Raw genomic sequence first — 20,831 nt, forward strand, 5'->3', positions numbered from 1 at the left:
AGAGGGGGGTCTGTTGAACCATCTCTTGCGATTACCATCTGTTCCACCCCCTTATATTCAAACCCCTCCAGATCCCTTCATCCAAACAAAACGGTAGACTTACCTTGTCCCCCTTAGCTCCATCAAGTCCCTGCAAGAGAAGGAGACAGCGCAAATGCGCACACACATACACGCACATGCACACACACACATGCGCACACACACACACACACACACACACACACACACACACACACACACACACACACACAAACACTTAGTTACTCTTGCTTTGTTGTTCCAGAAGAAAGCTCACGGGGCAGTGAGCTGAGTGTAGATCAGGGGACAGAGGATGAGATGGGAGCAGACATTGCCTCTGTTATGGATCGAGGCAGACATCCTTGGTTACAAATGATGCCTAAATCAAGGACAATTCCCAAAGAAGCTCAAAGAAAATTAAAACTCTGAACAGACGCTAACATAGAGGCAAGTTTGCTACTTGGATTTCTCAAACATCTCTTTAAACTACTGATGCACATTTCCAAAAACATGCAAATGAAATACACACATAGGATGATAACGGAACAAGACAACTCACAGGTCTGCCATCAGCTCCTGGCAAACCTTTAGAGCCGGGGGCTCCATCTTTACCCTGTGGGTTAAAAAGTAAATAGGAAACAGAGTTTGACAAAAAAAAGGCATGACATCATATGCACATGCAAAAAAGATGCATTTTGTCCTACTGGGGGTCCTGCCACTCCAAAGCCCATGGGCCCCTGTGGTCCTGGAGCCCCGACATCTCCTCTGGAGCCCTGTGAACAGGAAACACCCACTCAAAGTCGTGTTTTTCAAAGTTTCATTGTGTCAAACAGAACAGGGTTCATTTGCTTGCATATTGCAACGATATTTGATTTTATCTTATGCTACCTTTTCCCCTGCAGGGCCAATAGGGCCAGGCAATCCTCTGGCTCCATGAGGTCCCTGTACAAAACACAATTTTACAGATAAAAGGTAGAAACGGACGGTGTTGAATTGTAAGATTTTGGAAATATGAGTGAAACTTACTACAAGTCCTGGTAGCCCTCTTGGTCCCTCTTCACCCTATGACATAAATTAAAAAGAAAAGACAAAAAGGAGGTTTAGATGGGGAGGACACAAAAAGTGGAGTTTGTGGTGAGGATGTTTTACAGTTGAGTACTAGGAAGTCCTGGTCTCCCTGGGTCAACGGATGATCAAATGAAGATTCCACAATGAATCAAAGGATTTGGGAGAGGATTAGATTTGGATGGTTATTTACAACCCTGTGACATTACTGTTAGATCTAAGAGGCAGGAAAACTCTAAACGCTGATATCATAGGAGCGCATGGTGTTCATTAGTGAGATCACAGCTGGGCTGAATCCATCTAGGAGCTGTGTGTCTTTTGTGTTTGACAGAGCCGCATCACTTGTTGACATTAAACTTCCTTTATTGATCCAGATGTGGTTTTCTAAGACATGTCAGCCTTACTTGAGGTCCTGGAACGCCGACTCCTGCAACTCCAGCTTCTCCCTACAGGGGGCACACGATAACACAGATTAGAGTCTGACAGCTCTAAATAGACACAATCCTCTGCATGTATTTATAAACATGATATTACAATAAATGGGTATTCATACCTTGCTTCCTTTGGGACCGACAGGCCCCTGCACACCTGGTAAGCCTGGTTTTCCCTGGAAGAAAACATGTGACATGATCATCCTCAATTCTCCTAGGACACAGTGCCAGAAGTAAATAAATAAATACACAATTCCCTCACATTTTTGCCAGGTTTCCCTTCTCCTGGGGGACCTGGGTCTCCTCTCTCTCCTTTGGGGCCTGGCACAGCAACACCATCACCCACTGTAGTGCCCAGAGAAGGACAGCTGGTACATGCATCACCCTGGCAAAACAAAACAAATTTTAAAACAATTACACTCCCACTTAACCAATCAGTGTCCATTTTAAGCACTAGAAACCATCATTGATGAAAGTGTGACCAGTGGTATCTGTGATATCCCCTGCAATTAGGTGTTCCCAGTGGAATGGACCAAACAAATTTTCTATCACATAGGTCTGTGGGGTCTGGGATCAGGACTGTGCAGCAAACATGGGTGCTACTTTTTACACAGTCACAGATTTCAAAAATAAGTGAGAAGATGTAAAGTGCACTGAAGTTGATCTGACTTAGTTCAGGCACTCTGTACCTTCTCTCCCTTCAAGCCAACTAGTCCATCCTGACCAGGCTCTCCAGGAAGTCCTGGGGCTCCAGGAGCACCGTCCAATCCCTTGTCTCCTCGGTCGCCTTGTTCACCCTGGTAAAATAGAAATGGAAAATGGAAGAAAAGGCCTGAGAATTATCTCCGTGTCACAATCTTGACATTAAAAATACCTCATGGAATTTCTGTACTAGTGGCACCAGGGAGCAATGTTTTCACAAGTAGTTTCTTCTAGTGTTTTTTTTCACTCACTTGGGAAATTCAATACATAATCCTGCTGTTTCATGGTATGCCACTTATTGACAGTTGGTGGCAGTAATAAATGTGCCAACAAAGAGGAAGAAAACTGCTAGCACGCAAACATGGATGTATATAATGCATAATTAACATATTTACATTTGGCTAGTTGGTCAGGCCTGGTTGACAATATATTAGCCAAGCCAATACTGACTGCTCTGAGCTTATGTGTTATATGTTTACATAAATAAATATGTATATTACGTGATATATCATTATCAGTCGTATTCAACTCAGAAATATAGATAATGATATCAGCCTTAGTAATCCAGTAACTGTGTGACTCCTTTTTGAAGTCCAAGCATGAAGTCCATTTCTGCAGAAAAGCTTCAAGGTAATTTAAGGCACCTGCTCTGTTGACAGCAAATTTATTTCCCTTTTTTGGGGGGTAAAGTGATGTGAACGTTCCAAATGACAGACTTGGTGACCTGAAATAAAGCGGAGTGCCTGAGCTCCCTTGAAATATTATTTAAAACCATGCTGGGTAATTTTCCTGCAGACATCCTTGGTCCCAGTAGATGTCAAATTAGTTAAGAAAGTCTGACTGTCTCTAAAGGCCACCAGTGACTCCAAATAGTCTCATTCCTCCAGGTTATCCACTAGGTTATGTAAGGTAGAAACTGCAAGAGACTTCAAAAGGAATTTTACCTTTTCTCCTTTTACACCAGCAAGACCTGGCGGCCCCTGTGTAAGAAAGCAAAAGGTGATATACAAATACAGGTGCATGCATCCATACACACCTTCACACTCTGAAACACATGTGCAGTCATCTGCAGATGCCTCTTCCCATTCACGTAAAATAACTATTGACATAAAGTTAACCACAGAGGCACACAGCATGTAATTGGGAGGAGTAACAGAAGGCAACAGAGATTTATTACACTTAGTAACAATTGTGTGGTAAGGGGTGAATCCCTGCATACCCTATTTGTACAATAAACATTACAAGATGACGCACCCTCAGGGTGAAATCTTTCAGCAACTAAAACCTTTCACTCATCCAGACTTAATCTTTGCTGTGGTAACAAAACAGGACGGCAAGAAGCTACTTTGGTTTTGTGGAATTTGTATAATGTGATTTCTATCACTGATTCTGTTAGATACAGATAAAGTTATCAGCGCAAAATAGGAAGTAGAAACATAAGAACCAAAATAATGTCATGCCAGTTTAAACAGCAGGGACCAAAGTCTGGTTCTTTTGCTCCTGCGTTTAGGTGCAACATGCTGCCCTCTAAAGGAAGGATGAAGAAGGTCTTGAGAGTCCCTGACCTTTCACCACCTGACAGTTCACAATGTGTATTTCTCTACTTTTGCAGTTTGCAGTGCTGGGTGTGCAAGGTTACCATCAATTACTTTTCTAGCCCTTTTGACCAGTTGCACTGGTTTGTTTTCATTGCAAAAAGACAACAACACAACTTAAAACTTAGCAATCTACAACAAAGCGTGTTTCTAATTACAAAAAGCCACCTGTGTACTGCGATAAATTTAACTTTCTAGATATTCTAATGATGGCTATCTTTTCTTTACAGAGCAATCGCACCTGTTTGCCATCAGCTCCGAGACCTGGAGGTCCGGGTGGCCCTGGAGGGCCTGGTTCGCCTGGCTTGCCTTTTGCTCCCTCCGGCATTTTGTATCCAGCGGGCCCACTGCCAACTTCAGATGGCTGGCACACACCGCACTCACCCTAGGAAAGGGCAGGGAGTCAGGAAGTTTAGTTTGCATGACAATCAAGCTAAAGGATACAAAAAACAATACATATGTCTGCACTTACCTTCTCACCCTTCATGCCAGGAAGACCAAGACCAGGCAGCCCTTGTTCTCCCTGTCAGAATGAGATAAAGTATCGAATGGTGTTGTCAGTAAATATGCACCTACTGGCTGTTTTCTGACATAAAACTGCATCACAAAAGTAATGCATGGAAAATGTTCAATATCCCAAGAGGGAAGGTGTGACAGTACATCATTAACAAAATAGAACAACCTTGACTACAAAAAAAAAAACAACACTGGACCTTCCTTACTTTGAAAACATTGGGGAGCAAGCCTAGAATCCAAGTTTCAAGAGTGCATCCAACCTTCTATTTCACAGTGACAGTTCATCATCTCAGCACTCCCTGCGCTATTCCCCTACCTTTGTGCCTTTCTGTCCATCCTTGCCACCAGGTCCCCTTGGTCCGGGTTTTCCCTGTCATATGGACACATTTCATTTCACTACATCACTGAATCAGGATGTGAAGCAAGATGTTCTATTTCAAAGGACTGAATCTGAACTTACCGGCTTACCGTCAGCGCCTCGGCTGCCTGCATTACCCTGCAGACACGCAGAAAAAAAAAATCCCTTCAGTATTTGAATTTCACAAATTGATTTTTTAAAAAAAGATGCGTCTTTTAAATTGGTAATTCACATTTCATAGTGAGGTGCACCCTTCAGGCAACCATGTCAAATGATTTTGGTTTTTCACTACCTAAGCTTTTCACTAATAAGTTCCCGCTGAGTAAAATCCCTATGGCAGACAGTTTTGGGCCCTAAAATTAGTGCACCGCTGTGATTATCTTCCTCATGAAGTCTATTAAGAACCCCATTCAGTAACCTACTGAGTGAGCTCCCCTCATGTAAGCCTCGTCTGCTATTGAGGTCACCTACTCTCAATCTGGCTTCTTTTTATGTTACTTACCTTCTCTCCTCTAAGGCCAGGTGATCCTTCCTTTCCTGGCTCCCCCTATGGAGAAGAAAAAGTGGATGATATATCATTTTGATGAAGCTGCTTATCACTGGTCACACAGAAATAGACATGTAGTCAAACAAAATAGTTTTTAGTTTTCTTCTTCCCTGTGTCTTATGCACCATTTTTTTCTTTCACTAAAAGTAAAGTCTCGTATTGTTTTTGCCTTGGTTATGTTTATCATTATTTCTAAATGCTCTGCTTTTTTATTCAGCACTAGAATCACATGAATTCGTACTAGAACAGACTTACTTGATCTCCTTTCTGTCCAGTCCCAGGCTCACCCTTCTCTCCCTTCTGTTGCAAGTTTTGGGTCATGCCACTGGGCACAAGGTTAGGGGGAAACTCTCCGAGAGTGGGGCACACAGAACACGGCTCTCCCTAGAACCCATGGACAAATTGGCAAATCTAGTCAGCAGCTAAATAATGTAGTTACAATAAATTGTTTAACCTTGAGCCTAATACAGACACCAAGCTGACCTTTTCTCCTTTTCTGCCATTTGATCCTGTTTCTCCCTGCCGAAACAAACAGAAAGACAGATTCAGGACGGCAGGTTAGATCCAGCTCAGACCCAGTTTGTTTCGAGATGTTGTGTCTCTACATGTTGCTGCGAACACACTGGTCATTGCAATTAGGCAGATGTAGGACTATATCAGCAATGTGTAAATGGGTGGTTGTAGGTGGACTTGAGCAAGTTCATGCACATATGGGTCTAAGATGACCAAGTGTAGGAATGCTGAGTGTGTGAGTGTGTGAACTCTCTTGTGTTTTATGGAGTTTAGTTCAGCTAGTCTGCTTGCATCTACTTTAGGAGAGAGCCTCCTGCACTGCTGATGTTAGCATATCTGAATGTGTAGGAATGCAGATGAGTGTGTACTCGTATAGGTCACGCTTCCACAGAATATGAATGAACCATATAACCATATGCTGTAAATGAATGAGGGGGATTCTATACCTTCTGTCCTGCCTTGCCATCTGCACCTTGAGGCCCCTGGTAAATGCGGCGAAAGACAAGAGAGAAGCAGGGATGAGTGTTGTTAGTTCAACTTTGTTAGAGTGAGGTCATATCTCACTCTCCCTCGCTGTTGCTCTACCTCCTTCTCCTTCTGCTCTAACCAGGTATGACAGATGGATGCTGGCACTATTGGAAATCGTTGTGCAGAGAATCTCATAAGGCTCTAGATTTATATTCTTTTCCCCCCGTAAATAATTCCCCATTTCACCTGCTGGGGTAAGTGAGAAGATGCAGAATGAGGAGAAAGAGAAACACAACGTGCAGTATGCTGAGGCCAGATTCACAGAAGAGAGAGAAAAAGACACGTTGAAATTACATTACAAAAAAAATGACCTTTGCCTTGGAGAGTAAAATGTTGACGGCATATCACGCTTTTTCTCCTCATACTGCTGCAACACTGTTGAGAATTACAAGGGCAAATACAACCCCAAGGTAGAAATAAACTCCTTACCCTCCCTCAGAATGATAAGAAAAATAAAATATATACGCTATCAAACAAGCGCTCAAGGTTCAATCGTCAGCTACAGTTCAGACCGTGTCTACAACTCCCTAATAAAACATGTAGCAAGATCATAAAACTGTTAAACAGAACATTCAGGGCAAGTTCAGAATACATTACAATTTGACATTAGGGTCAAATTGTTGTACTTACAGGCAATCCTCTCTCTCCTATCCCCGGTAATCCAGGCTCGCCTTTAGGGCCGGGCTTCCCTTGCAGAGCCACAGTGTTGACCATGTCTGCAGGCAGCACAGGGCACACTTCACACGGGTCACCCTGAAGATTGAACACAGGTTAGACACAGAGTATGTTGATGAGAGAGCACACAGACATGCAGATAAAGAGACAATGTGTACTATACCTTCTCTCCTTTAGACCCTGCTGGTCCTCTTGGTCCCTATGAAAACAGCAGAATCCCAGTCAAATACCAATGTGTGAGCTCTCACTTACAACACTGCCTATCGGAAGCTCTTGCATACATTACTGAATACCAATCAATGTTTAAAAGAGTCTCTCACTGGATCTCCTGGCAATCCATCTTCTCCTGGAGCTCCTGTATTCCCCTGTTAACAAAAATCACTGCATTTGTCATAAGAACATTGTTACAGTTAGCCAGGAAATTATCCTCACAAAAGCATCTTTGTTTTGAACTTGTCTAATACTACATGTCTGTATTTTGGGTTTTGCTCGCCTAAGGATGGAAAGAATTTCTGAATCCACAGAAGATCCCGCAATCCTTCAACTAAAGTGAAAACATAAACAACACCAAAAATGGAGTTGGGATGTTAAAATGCTTGGCGAGATCAGCAGTACTCCTACAACTGAGATGAGATCAAATATCCCCTCATCCATCTCCTCATCCATCATGTTCCAAATACAGTCTTATGAATGTACTATTGACTAAATTAATTACAATTGCTGTTACAATATTTCATATCATTTAAACTGCAATGAAATTAAATTGTCAGTGTACAGTAGGTTCACATTTGCACTTGTTCTGCTAATGTTACCACTTGGAGCAGTAGAAGCTGAACAACTAAGAACCAGTATTTTAACTGTTTATCCACTGTTTTAGCTAAGTACTTGTTTAGTCAGTGCTTTTGGCTAACAATTCCACTATGTATCTATTATTTTGAGCTTACTATTTAAACTGTTTATTCATTACTAACATTACTTTAGCTAAATTAGTTAACCATTTCTTTTAGCTAACTCTTTCATTACTTTTAGCTAGTTCACCTTTTCAACTGTTTGTTTGTTGCTCTTGGCTAACAAGTGCTCCCTCATAACTTACAGCTAACTATTTCAATCATCTATCTGTATTTTATCCTAACCAAGTAAACCCTTTATTCATTACTTTTTGCTAGCTAACCTGTGCTACAACTAACTCAGGGTGATGGGTAGCTTACTGGCTAACTTTGTGATTATTGTAAATATAATGATTAGCATCACACAAATTTGTAAATCTGTTTGTAGTCCTCCTTTACCCAAATAAGTGAATATATTTCTTTAATCAAATCTTAATTCTTGTATTTTTTGTTGAGTTAATTACCCCCCTGGCAACTGTAAAAGTACCCTCTACAAATACCCCTGGTTGTCATTAGTCTTGATCACTTTCACATGCCATCGATAATGGGCCTACCTTGTCTCCTTTTGCACCACCCGGTTCACCAGGAGGACCCTGACAAGAAAAAAAGTGTATAAATAAATCTTTCCAAATGCCTTTCTTAAGACGCTTTTAGGCTTTTGTCAAGGGTAATGAAAGCTGAACCAAAAGAAGGAGTCCTGCCAAGTCCTGTCCTGCACTTCTGAAAGCATTGTCTAATAAAAGTACTTTTTGGTCAAACTGACACCATCACTAAGAGAAGTGTGAGGACATTAAGATAATCAGTGAAATGACACCATCCAATAAGTGCATATAAGCTTTTTTTTTCTTTCAGAAAAAAAGTTTTTCAGACTTTAATTGAAAAAGCAAACTTACTGGGGGGCCTGGCTTTCCAGCTCCTGGCAGGCCTGGAAGTCCCGGTTTCCCTGGCTCCCCAGCCAACCCTTCAGGACCCACCTTACCTGGGGTACCCTGGTAAGAGAGGTTCAACACAGCTCTATTAAAACTGAACTGAATATACGTGACAGACAGGTTGATGGAAGAAGCTCTTAGACGTGACGTGTACAGACCTTCTGTCCCTTGGGGCCGACTACACAGACGGACCCTGTTTGACCCTGGGAGATGGTGACAGACAGAGAGGGAAATGACATCATCAGTATGGGTCAGTGACATCATCAGTGTCAGCCAAAAATAATCAAAGGAGCTGTACAGAAATTAATCTCCAAAAAACGGTCACCATAAATACTCAAGACACTTGTTGATTTCCCTCATTTGTTTGACATTTTACAATTGGAAATAGATAGAGGGGGAATTGTAGAGTCTGTAAGATGTATTATCATCAGTGGTGCATATGCAATATTTTCTGCCTGCCTGATTCAAGTCACATCAACAAGCGCATTCATATTCACAATGTCAGATGGATGGGAGGCTTAAGAAAATCTATCCTCCGCCAAATCCATCTGTCCACGACAAGCACTTAGCCTGGTGAACAGCTAAATATGAGCGCGTCTGATGCTGAAAACCAAGGGGAATATCTCAGAGCACACACACGTTGTAATTTGCTCCTCAAAACTTTTCATGCGTCTACAGGATCATTGCGCCGAACAGGGAAGATTAAAAGGTTTAAGTCCTCCTGAATAGGGGCCTGCCTGTGTGAGAGACGAACAGCACAGTCAATGAGGCAGCATTGATTGTGCAAGCTTTGTTGCTCTAGCCTAATCTAACAGGCGTTAACAGGCAGACTTAACGCCATGGGAGAGAGGAAGGGGGAGAGCAGATATCAATGGGAGTCCGAGCTTAAAGAGTAATACCGTATGAGTTTACTGAATATCCGCTCTTAGCCTGATAAAAGTGTCTGTGTAAGTGGATGTGTGTGTGCGTGTAGGTGTATTGGTATGTGTGTGAATGCATGCTCAAAACTTTTTGATTTAACCTTACTTTTTCACTGATTCTAATTACAGAAACCCTGTAAGACAAAGTAAAAGAGAACAAAAGAAAGAAAAATCTGAAAAAACACCTACGTCCCTCCCTGGAGTGCCTGTGAGACCCTGTGGACCGATCTCTCCCTTCTGACCTTTATCTCCCTGGACAAAGCAAGAGAAAAAAGGTGAGAAACATGCAGAGAGAGGGGCACAGAGAGAGAGAGAGAGAGAAGTGAAAATAATACAGGGTTAGAAACTAATTAGATGATCATTAGAAGGTCATCTCTTCATTATTCAGTTTCTTAAATCTTTCACCTTGTACCCAGCTGCTTCGCCCCAGTTGCCGGGCGTCGCCTGTGAAGAGAGGGAATGGAGACAAGGTCCAGATCAATGACCTGGCTCTAAAGAGACATCATACACACACCACTGGAGCATAGAAAACAACACAGTGACCAGTCAGCAACCCGTGTGGACTACCAGCAGGACCCATACGCTCTCACACACAACCTAAGAAACACAGGCATGCAATAATGTGTTGTAAGTACAGATGTATATATTTGTTGATATATTTTCATGTCGAGTCAGATGCATCAAACTTATACTTAGAAACAGACATTTATTCATTGTCATAATTCATGCACACACAGTAACTCATTGGTAAATAAATATACAAAGCACACACTCATTCCCACTGCATAATTAATATCAGGACTGGATGGTTGAAAATGAGTTTTTGAATAAAGATCAAACTAAATAGCTGAAGGGTTAGCAGGGTTGGGAAGCAGCGGGATGTGGTGCCGTAACCTGTAGCAGAGGATTGGCACTCACCGGCTCGCCTTTCTCTCCCTTCTGGCCCTTGGGTCCCTCTGTGCACTGAGGTTAGAGACACTTGGTTGGCATGTATTATCACAGACCACTTTTTTTTTTTTTGGCAAAAAATGTTTTAAAACATCTCGGGCTCACACCGCACTGCATGCCAAGTAACAAGACAATGCCTTTCTGCAAAACGAGGCACGGCGCGTGAGGGTGAGATGCAATGGAAAAGTTACTTACTGGACCTGAATGGGAGCCAGAACAGTCATCACCCTAAGATGGAGAGAGGCAGAAAAGAAGAATGATTGCTTGTGGGTGATGAACAGAATAAGGGAGTACTGAAGAATGCATATCAGCTAGGCAGTGGATTGGTCCACAGCCAGCATCATTCTGTATTAGCCTACACCAGCATCAAATTGTGTGTGTGTGTGTGTGTGTGTGTGTGTGTGTGTGTGTGGTGTGTGTATAATGCTAGGTATTAGCGTTCAGCGCTGGGCATGTCAGGACACGTGATGATATGATGATGATGCATTCCGCTGATATTAGTCACACAGACATACACAGACTTGTGCGTCTGTAAACACTGTGCATGTCCATCATACTCACCCGGTCACCTTTTTCCCCTTTCAACCCAGGAGCCCCACCAAAATGTTCTACCTGCAACACACACAAACACACGGTTACACACTCCGTAGTGTTATACTTCTGTCATGTTCTAATGGAAAGGAGTAAAAGTAAAGATCAGTGATCCTTACATTTTCTTCCCTACTCAGGAATAAACAACCAGCACACTACAGACAGACACAAAGAAAGAGAGAATTATTATTATGCTGTATTTAATATTCACTGAAGACTTTGTGTGTCTGAATAAAAGGAAGTTTGTGAAATGTAAGTAAATGTCTTGTAGTTTCTGTATTCACCAGGCGGTGGCACTGTTATACAAAACTAAACTGCTGAATCCCAGTGCTGCTACAGTATGCGGTTAAAAAAAGGATGAAAGGTGGGCAAGTGGGCACACACACAGATACTCAGATACACACATGCATATACACGCGCACACATATCCCATGGGAGACAGAGATCAATAGGAATGTCTGATTCCCACAGCACAGGAGTGAGCAGACCAGCTGCTCCTCACAGGAGGGTACACACACACACATGCACACACCAAATAAGGATAACCATTATAAATAACTGAAGCATTTTTAGCGGAAGCGAGTAATTAAAGCCGAATCCCCCCACCCGGTGTTTCTGGAAGCCTTGCCTTCACACACCGGGAAGTTTGCATATATTGGAGCTGCTTGCTGAGACAACAGCACAGGACTAGCAGCAGCACGGAGACAATGTGTAATTCTCCCTCCCCTCTCTTGCGCCCACTCCTTCTCTCTCGAGCTACAAATCTATCAATGGCTGGCTCGACCAGCTGCAATGACGAGTCACTGTTTCCGAGCTTGTCTCTGACCGTAGGCTTAGTCAAGTCCTCTTATAGTTCCACTTAAAATCTCAGCAGCTTTGCCTTTGTTGTTTGCTCTCCACATTACTCTGAAATGACTCAGATTGCTGTAAAGGAGAGCGGTATACTCTCTCTGTGTGCATTACAAATGGCACTTAAATATCCTTGTATTTGAATAAGCCCACTTCTCTCAGTTAATTAAGATAAATGTAATCTTTTATTATCAAAAAACACTGCGTAACAAGTTATTTCCATAGATTTTGTTTTTGTTTGTATTTGTACTGCATGTTAGGTTTGGTATTTGGTGGTATGTACTTTTCACAGTAAGCATCCTACTGTGCATTGTTTTCTCTTGGCAATAAGTTAAAAGTTTCAAATAGGTGGCATTTTTTTAATGTATATTAAATCCCTATACTACATGAGCTCACTTTTTGGCAGTACAATGTGTAGATCCTAGAGGATGAAACATCCCAGTACAAAGGTTCATTAGTTTTCATTAGGTTTTATTAGTTTAACATATACCACTTGGTTTTAGCATTAGTACCTTAAAGTTGCATTAATGTCTTATTTTCTTGGCCACTACGGGGGCAGTGTAATAAGCTGTCAGTTCTTAAGCTGCTAAATGCTCCATTATGTTAGCTGGTCTCTAAATGTTTAAACACAGAGGTAAAGGATATTTTATTTTCATTTTTTGTAATAACTTCCTGTTGTTCGCCATTACAAGCAATCCCTAACATGTCACACATACTCATTTTATTGTAAATACAGAATAGTGCAGCTTTAAGGGGAAGGTTTTTTATAATTGGCATTTAAGTAAAAGTTTCAAATTCTGGCACAAGTATCCTTGTTAGTTGGGTGAGTTCTCAAAATCCAAATACTCTAAATAGGCTCACTTTTTCCACATCCAGCATTCCAATAAACAAGCGCTCATTCTACATTATGCATGCCAACACCTATGCTCATTTATTAGCTTAAGCATCTCAAAAGACAGGCTGAAATCTGGCGCCAGCATTCTGTCAGTGATGCTTGCTTTTTTGGTATTAAACATCCCACTGGGCTAATTTTTTGGCATTGTCTCTCTATCTGCCAGGTCTTGACAGAAGAAGGGCGAGACCCAGCACACGCTAATGAAAATCTAATATCAGCATAAACATAAATTCACAGTCCCCTGGGTTGTAATTCTCAAAATCAATGTAGAATAGGTGTCACTTTCTCAAATGCAAGATAACCTTCTGTAACGCATGATCTAATAGTGAAGGAAGGAAGTAGACTCTGGGACTTTATTTCTGGAATAGCCTTTTGTGTTAATAGATTCCAGCTGATTGGTGGAGCTGAGCCTTTTTGACTCACATAACCAAGAAGTCACTGATGTAGCAGGAACAAGTTATAAAGGAATAGCTGAAGCAGCATGACGTGAACACTGAGATGAAAATTGATTTCTTACTGAGCTCCAGGATTGTGCCATAGAAGCCAAATCTATCCCTTATTCAGATCATTTATTACCATAATAATGTTAATACATAGGCCTGCCTGGCATAATTGCCAGTCTTGGTGTTGCAATGCATAATATCAGGTTGTATTATGAATGGATTTCTATGGGTACTACGCTTATTTTTACCTTGAAAAAAAACATCATCTGACCGAATGAAATTCACAGCATAGAACAAAAGTCACTTTTACTTCTTCGTGTGTGTGCCCCCAGTGGCAGGGTAAGCTGTGTGCTCCAAACCAGGTAATAACCTACAGTGAAGAAGTCAGGGGAGGCGGCCAGCTGCATTAGTAAGCACACACAGGAGCAACATAATGAAGCGTCTGGAGTTTTGTATTCTATTTGTGAACAGAACATGCCTATTGTAGGTGAATGACAAAATTAATAGGCAGCAGCAACTCCCGGCTGAGACTCGGCGCATAATGAGGTGTAAATCAGCCCTCAGTCAGTCAGCAAGCTGAGTACGTGTGAGGGAGGGAGGAGGAAACAGAGATAGACTTTTTCTTATTCCAAACCCATGCACAACACAAAGGCGTGCACACAAACACACATCAGGCCCGCATATTGTCTTCCTGTTTGAAACTCAACACCACACGTGTTGTAAGTCTCTATATCCATCCATATGCTTGCAAATCCTGGATTCTATTTCAGTATATGCAACTGACTGGTCACCACTTCATTCACACTGGAAATTTAGACTCTCTGTATGCCTTTGGACTGTATGAGTAAACCAAAACACACATGGAGAACACTGCAAACTTCGCTTTTTGAACCCAGGACTTTCTTGCTTTGAAGTAACTCGCTTGGCCTGAGCCAGTGTGCCGTCCCCCAAGTCTCATTAGATATTCAATACTGTAAAATCAAATGTGTGGGTGTTAACTGTGAAGCTTACTTTCTCTGCCAGATCCCTGGATGCAAAAATATCCTGTGGAAGAAAAGAAAAGAAAGAAAGAAAGAAAGAAAGAAAGAAAGAAAGAAAGAAAGAAAGAAAGAAAGAAAGAAAGAAAACATTATTTATTTTTCTTTTACATCATATCTGAACATGACCTCAATATTACTACCATTTTTGGCTTCACATTGGTCCACAACTGGTTTCTGTCTATGTTAGATGCTAATACTGACAGTTTCATGGCCGTTCAAGACTGGCTCCACTAATATTTAGATACATTGAATCCAATAGCATTGAAGGCCATTCACAGAAATATTATTTAGTCTGGTTTTCTACATTAAGGCAGCGCTGTAACCTGCTTCCTGTTTCAGCCCTACTTATTGCTCAAACTGTATCATGAAATGAATCTACACTTTTGAAATTCTCAAACCTCTGAGTATATACTTCATTTTCCCAGTCACTGGCAGCTCTGTGGCAGTTCATAGCAACTGAACCTCTAAAGGATGTTCCCAGAAATGGCAGGAATTGCGTCTGTCTCCACTATATAAATGTCACACGACATCTTTGGCATAGGGACGCTGTTGTTTTCCTGTTGCATGTGCTGTGCATCCCTCTAAACTGTGTTTCCATTACAATTCATTGCATCAGATGCACAGCAAAGAGAGGAGAAATAAGGGCCATCTTGGTTTCACATACAGGTCATTAACAGTTATTCTTTATTCTGAGTGAAAAAATAGATGAAAGCGGATTGGTAGAGAGAGGAGGAGAAGTACTGTACCTCATGAGCCCTGAGGAAAATGAAGAGATGGACCCTGCTGTGCACAGAGTTACAAATCAGAGAAAAAGAAAAAGAGTCGACAACAAAAAAGATAGAGGAAAGATTGGAAAGCAGAACGGAAACAATTTGTTCATGTTTACAGCTGGTGTTGGACTTCATCATAAAAACAAAGTCAAGTAGAAACACACTGAGGCCGGGGGAAAGAAGACACAAAGAAAGCTTTGGGTCTACAGAGGAAAAGATGACCTTTCAGCTGGAAGCTGGGTTGAAAGCATGAAAAAAAAAAAAAAAGGTTTACAGTGCTGGAAGATAAGGAACAGTGTGGGTGAGATTTGTCATACCTCAGGAAGGCAGCAACTGCTGTGACCCAAACATACACACAGGCACAGGTACACACACAACTCTGCACCAAACCTGATTCTACTAGCGGTTGCAAAGATTGGTTGTTTAACATTGCCAGATGTAGGGTTTAATGCTGTGTGTCAGATAAGTCAAATAAGCCTCTTGAAATTCACTGACCTGCTGGTGAGGCAGTCATGCTGTGCTACATAATCTTCTTCTAGCTGAAATTTGGGGAAATGCATAACATGATAACAAGCATCTAGAATGATTCAGTTTGATGGAGTGGTGTACACATAAAGGACATGTCACAGTAGAGTCTTGGGTTGAATATTTCACTCAGATGTATGCATCAAATAGCTTAAATGAAGTTGGAACAAGCTGAGACAGATAATATGCGATACTGGCGGACTGTGGAATGAGATAATTTTTCCAAACTTAAAGCAGCTGTTCAACATTTTGGGGAATAACATGTTAGCTGAGAAGATTGATGCCATTCTTACTTCTGTCTGTTAAATATTCAGATGCACTGCAGCTTAGCTTAGCGCAAAGACTGGTAGCATCTGAAGATAACAAAATCCAGAAACCTCTACAGTTAGCTAATGCATCTCATTCCCTTTTGCCAGTCTTTCTGCTAAGTTGCAGCAACTGTTGACAGTACAGATACAACAGTGGTATTGATCACAAGTAAATGAAATGTCAAACTGTTTTAAAAGCGTACTTTGCCGATTAAGCATTGCGCTCCTATAAAATTGTCGGATTCAAGATTTAAAAAACAGGTTAATATCGATGCAGCAGAACCAGAGATGCTGCCTTTTTTTTATTTATATACTCTTCTTCCTTGTTAAAACCTGGTGCCTCCATTGGCGCCCACAATGCAACACCATCGCCAATAATTCAGTTGTATATTTGGGCGTGTTATGCTACTAGCAGCTAGTGTAGCCTTGAGCCATCAGCCTCAAACTGAGGAGTGGGCTAAAAAGCTCCGGTAAACTCACTTCTCTCTAACTACACACTAGCAGAGTTTGTTCAGTTGCAAACTTGTAGACATCATGCAACTTTTTTCAAATATTCAATAGCACTGCTCAAGACATTTCATGTGTAAAATGTGCGTTCCCCTTTAAGGCTAATTAAGGAGAAAAATGGGGGGAAAACTGTACGTTACAGGGTTAACAAAAGAGAAATATTCTTTCACAGGAATGGCATATCAGTAGTTGACCCCAGTTTACCCTATGCTCACTCTAAAGCAACAGTGGACAGTTCTCGTTCTACATTCAGCACACATGACATTCCACGTATGCTGAGTTTAATGAGAGGGGCTTAGTACTATGGCTCAGTAACATCTGGCCTGCACACTAGAATTCTGGATTTGATACTTGATTTAATATACACAAAGCTAACACAGGTAAAAATAGAAAGTCTTCAAGTTACTCTGTGTATGTATGTTCATGCATATACTAGTGTGTGTGTGTGTTTGTGCACAAGAGAGAAAGAGGAGCAAATGGAAAGAAAACGGTGAAATGAGGACAGGCTGCATTCATAACAGTTAGTAAAAACAGAGAAGCTGGGGATATTACAAGGCCTAGTATCACGTGAGACTAAGCATCTTGATAGCCATATTAAAACACTCAGTCTACAATAACTGATGGCAGAAGAGAAGGAGAGAGAGAGAGTGACAGGTGAGAGAGAGAAAGAAACACAGAGAGTGATGGCATTCCTGAGTTACTGTAACTGTGTCTGGCCGCAACCATCTATGGGATTGATTATTGTGTCCTGAAGTCTGCCAGAGCTTTAAGTTAACACCAGCACTCCACAAGAGAAACAACAGGCCCTAATGAATAGATAATTGGATATAGGTCCCATTAATATGAATGATGAAACAAGCCAGCGTAGAAACTGAAATAAATTGCCTTTACGTTATACTGGAAGAACTTCATGTATCAGGCCTCACTGAAGCGATCATAAAAAACACCATGGAAATTTGTGGAAAAAACTGCTCCCATGTGTTGCATAAGGTTCTATTTGTCAAGCAGTCGACACTGCCCACGGACACTTTGAACGATTGCTACCAGGAAACTTAACTGAACTGAAGTCATAGAAAACTCTAAAACTCAGAAGTGCTGAAGACTGCAGCAGAGTAGAAAACATGTTTTCCACGGCAGAGTATCGAGGGAGAACAACAACTTATACCAACATTTGGTAGAAGTCCTGCAGGCCAGTGTTTGCTTGCCAGCAGGAGCATCTCAGACAACTCAAACTGTCTCAAGAACAAAGCTGTTGGAGGCCAAGTGCACGTCTGTTTTTGTATGTGTTACGTCTGTGTCTGATGGAAGCCATGTGTTGTGATAATTCATGATGGAGGAAACAGTTTGTGAAAGACCCAATGACATTTTTCCCTCATTTTTCCCTCCTTGGACTTAAGTGCTTGTCATTGAGTTGCGTTGACAAAGCATAAGAAGTGCATTTTCTGTGTATGGTATTTATGCTCACTTTTGTTTTGCATTGTTGCATTGTTCATCTGTAGGAATGCACATGTTTCTTTCTTTGTGTGTGCATTTGTTGGTGGACTGAGATTTACCTGGTTAAATGTGTTTTCCAACAGGTCGTTCTCAGCAGCACGACGGCTCTTGGGAGCATCAGGAGGGCACTGCAAGCATGCAACAGACAGATAATTTAAGACAGGGTAAAAGACCACTGTTGTGATTTCAAAGGTGAATCCTAGAACTCTGCTCTCGACGGGATGTAAAAATCTGACATTCAAAATCCCCTTGCATTTTGTGCCTCGTTGCTTCTTGACCTAACATAGACTTCATCATGTGGCAGAACAGAGGTGAAATATTTCTTCATTGCAACTTTGTGCTTTGACATAGTTGTATATACTAATATTTGTGCTGCTGCAGGCGTATGCACACAATTGTGGTTAATATAGGGTCCTAAAAGTCAACTGCCATGCTAGAAGCGGTGCTTTGAAATAAATGTCAACACCAGCACGCCAAGATGCTCACACTGACAATATTAACATGCAACTGTTTAGTGCGTATAATGCTTATCTTTACCATCTTAACGTGCTAACATTCACTCATTTGCACAAAGTGGCTGATGGGAATTCCATTAGGTATACAGATATTTGGTTGTAAGTTGGTCGTAAACAAATGAACAAACTGGATGACCCGATGATGGCACCAGATTAAAAGTAACAGATTTACTATGAATGGATACTTCATCCAGTCCATGCAGGTATTTCATTCTGGCCCTAATGGTTGACTGATAGACCTTCACTGCTATCCCATGCGCCTCTCTTAACATGGCTAAAAATGATACTAAAATTTACAATTATGACATCTGCAACAGCAGCATGCTGAACAGAGCTAAACAATCAAGAACACCATGAAATAAGACTGAAATGTGTAATCTCTAAAATCAAATCTCTAACAACACAATACGTTATGTCAAAGCTATTGACAGCTAGCTCCTTTGTCTCATTCTTCAAGAAGCTGCAGCCTTCATGGGTGTATCAGCATGCGAGTCAGTGTGAATGCCTGTGCACGCATGCTCCTACATTCAAACTTAAAGCGCAGCTTGGAGGGAGCCCTGCAGCACACATGCCTTCAGCAAAGGAGATGAGATTTCCTTCCTCAAACCTTCTAATCAATTTTACAGCATTCCGTCCTTCCTCCAGAGGACTCTACACTTTCAGACTTCAGAAAGAGATCCTCATCCTATTTGTATCCTTCTCATAAAATCATTTGGTAATGAAAAAGACACATATGCAGGGCGCACACACAGACACGTAAGCACAGACACCCTGGAGAATTCTGACAAAAAGTTGGCTGAGCACAAAAATACTTTCAGCTTAAAAATAAACCCAAGAACTGACTGTTTGCAATTCTTCCCATACCTGAACAATCACTTGCTCTCTTTTTGCCTGTCAAACAGAAACATACTGTTGCATTTATGTCCAGTGAATCTGTTTTTCATTTGATAAGGCTTCTGTCTGAAGATTGCAAACAATAACAGCACAAAAACAGAGGTAAAGAAATGAGGTAGCAAGAGAAAATGGAGAGAATTATATATATATATATATATATATATATATAAAAGATATAAAGTAGAAAATTGCATTTCTGAAGCTGCAAGGAATAACAAGTGATACTTTCAATTAGGCTTATAGTCACACTTTAGGAGCACAAACAATATTGGCAAACCACAGTTGATGTGACATAATTGCACACAGTGGAATCACTCTAAGCCCTAATCAATTTGTATACCTAATACCCTATGTTAAACGAACCCTCTGAAGAATACTTTGTTAATGAACACAATAGGACAGGCTTTTTCATATTTGTGGAAACTTAAGTCAAGTAATTGATGGAGTGCTATATAATAAGTGCTCTCCCTGCACATCAAAGTCTACAGCAGGCAGCCAAAAGTTTTTTTTTTTCCTTTAAACTGATTTAGAGTAAAAAGAAAAAGAAGAATAAGACAAAGGGATACAGATTAACAAGAGTAAGCCTCCAGGGCAACTGCAGAGACTGTTTATGGCGTTTAATTCTGATAATGCAAACGTAGCTTTTCCTGCAGCTGTTGCACAGTAACCTTCCAGCAAATAACTGTGGCTTTTATTGTGAAGCAGCTGTAACAAGTGCTAAATTTTACTCACTGGAGTTAGTTTGGACTATGTTTAACTGAGGATGAGGGAGATGCTACTCTTTGCTCAAAATGCTGTTGCATTAAATTCCAAGTTTACCACTATTGCAGAACTACAGAGATCATTGTGGAGCAGTTATGAATAGTCTGTGCTCCATACAGATGCAGTGTTACTTTTAATTATCATTAATCAGTTAGCGAAGGCCATCAATCTCACCCGAGCTCCAGGTATCTCACAGCAGGCCTCCTGAATGGCCAAGGATGGGTCACAATACAGCATCGCCTGCTGAATGTCCATCTGAAAAAGACAGGAGGAGAGAGAGAGGGAGGGAGAGATTGTGATATATTCCACAGGCAGATCTCCATGAGCCGACTGCTTTGTTTAATAAATAATGTAAATAAAGTTTAAATGAGGCCGTAAACAAGGTTGAAAGCCAATTAATTTCTCATTTATATAAAGTATTAGGAAAGCACTTTGTCAGGAGCTTTACGTGTGTGCGTGTGTGTGTACATGAGTGTGTGTGCGTGCATGTATGAACACTTCCTCCCTGCGCTAACAAAAGACCCTGCCTGCTTTCTAACTGGGCGAGTTAATTGATCATCAAAACTAAATGCCTGGATTACTGGATCTATTCAGTGTTAATAGCCC

At 41.2% G+C, this 20,831-nt stretch overlaps 1 protein-coding gene across 3 annotated transcripts in view; it reads right to left on the reverse strand.

The window, feature by feature from the left end:
• col16a1 (collagen, type XVI, alpha 1) overlaps positions 1-20,831 on the reverse strand; it is a 65,386-nt gene that overhangs the window by 19,242 nt on the left and 25,313 nt on the right. For 2 of the 3 annotated variants that reach the window (XM_018671477.2, XM_018671479.2), the window contains exons 7-39: positions 20,400-20,480; positions 18,114-18,182; positions 14,422-14,454; positions 11,343-11,378; positions 11,194-11,244; positions 10,828-10,860; positions 10,603-10,647; positions 10,090-10,128; positions 9,874-9,936; positions 8,923-8,967; positions 8,729-8,824; positions 8,390-8,428; positions 7,269-7,313; positions 7,112-7,147; positions 6,904-7,026; positions 6,192-6,227; positions 5,716-5,751; positions 5,488-5,616; positions 5,188-5,232; positions 4,788-4,823; positions 4,644-4,697; positions 4,284-4,334; positions 4,053-4,196; positions 3,161-3,196; positions 2,204-2,311; positions 1,777-1,899; positions 1,637-1,690; positions 1,488-1,529; positions 1,045-1,080; positions 907-960; positions 723-791; positions 578-631; positions 104-130 (exon numbers count right to left, since the gene is read on the reverse strand). In XM_018671477.2, the coding sequence (XP_018526993.1) occupies positions 104-130; positions 578-631; positions 723-791; positions 907-960; positions 1,045-1,080; positions 1,488-1,529; positions 1,637-1,690; positions 1,777-1,899; positions 2,204-2,311; positions 3,161-3,196; positions 4,053-4,196; positions 4,284-4,334; positions 4,644-4,697; positions 4,788-4,823; positions 5,188-5,232; positions 5,488-5,616; positions 5,716-5,751; positions 6,192-6,227; positions 6,904-7,026; positions 7,112-7,147; positions 7,269-7,313; positions 8,390-8,428; positions 8,729-8,824; positions 8,923-8,967; positions 9,874-9,936; positions 10,090-10,128; positions 10,603-10,647; positions 10,828-10,860; positions 11,194-11,244; positions 11,343-11,378; positions 14,422-14,454; positions 18,114-18,182; positions 20,400-20,480 (1,968 nt within the window). The remainder of the gene's footprint in view (positions 1-103; positions 131-577; positions 632-722; positions 792-906; positions 961-1,044; positions 1,081-1,487; positions 1,530-1,636; positions 1,691-1,776; positions 1,900-2,203; positions 2,312-3,160; positions 3,197-4,052; positions 4,197-4,283; positions 4,335-4,643; positions 4,698-4,787; positions 4,824-5,187; positions 5,233-5,487; positions 5,617-5,715; positions 5,752-6,191; positions 6,228-6,903; positions 7,027-7,111; positions 7,148-7,268; positions 7,314-8,389; positions 8,429-8,728; positions 8,825-8,922; positions 8,968-9,873; positions 9,937-10,089; positions 10,129-10,602; positions 10,648-10,827; positions 10,861-11,193; positions 11,245-11,342; positions 11,379-14,421; positions 14,455-18,113; positions 18,183-20,399; positions 20,481-20,831) is intronic. The other variant, XM_018671478.2, reaches the window with a different exon arrangement.

Source organism: Lates calcarifer, linkage group LG3 (genome assembly GCF_001640805.2).
Source record: "Lates calcarifer isolate ASB-BC8 linkage group LG3, TLL_Latcal_v3, whole genome shotgun sequence".
NCBI lineage: Eukaryota > Metazoa > Chordata > Actinopteri > Centropomidae > Lates > Lates calcarifer.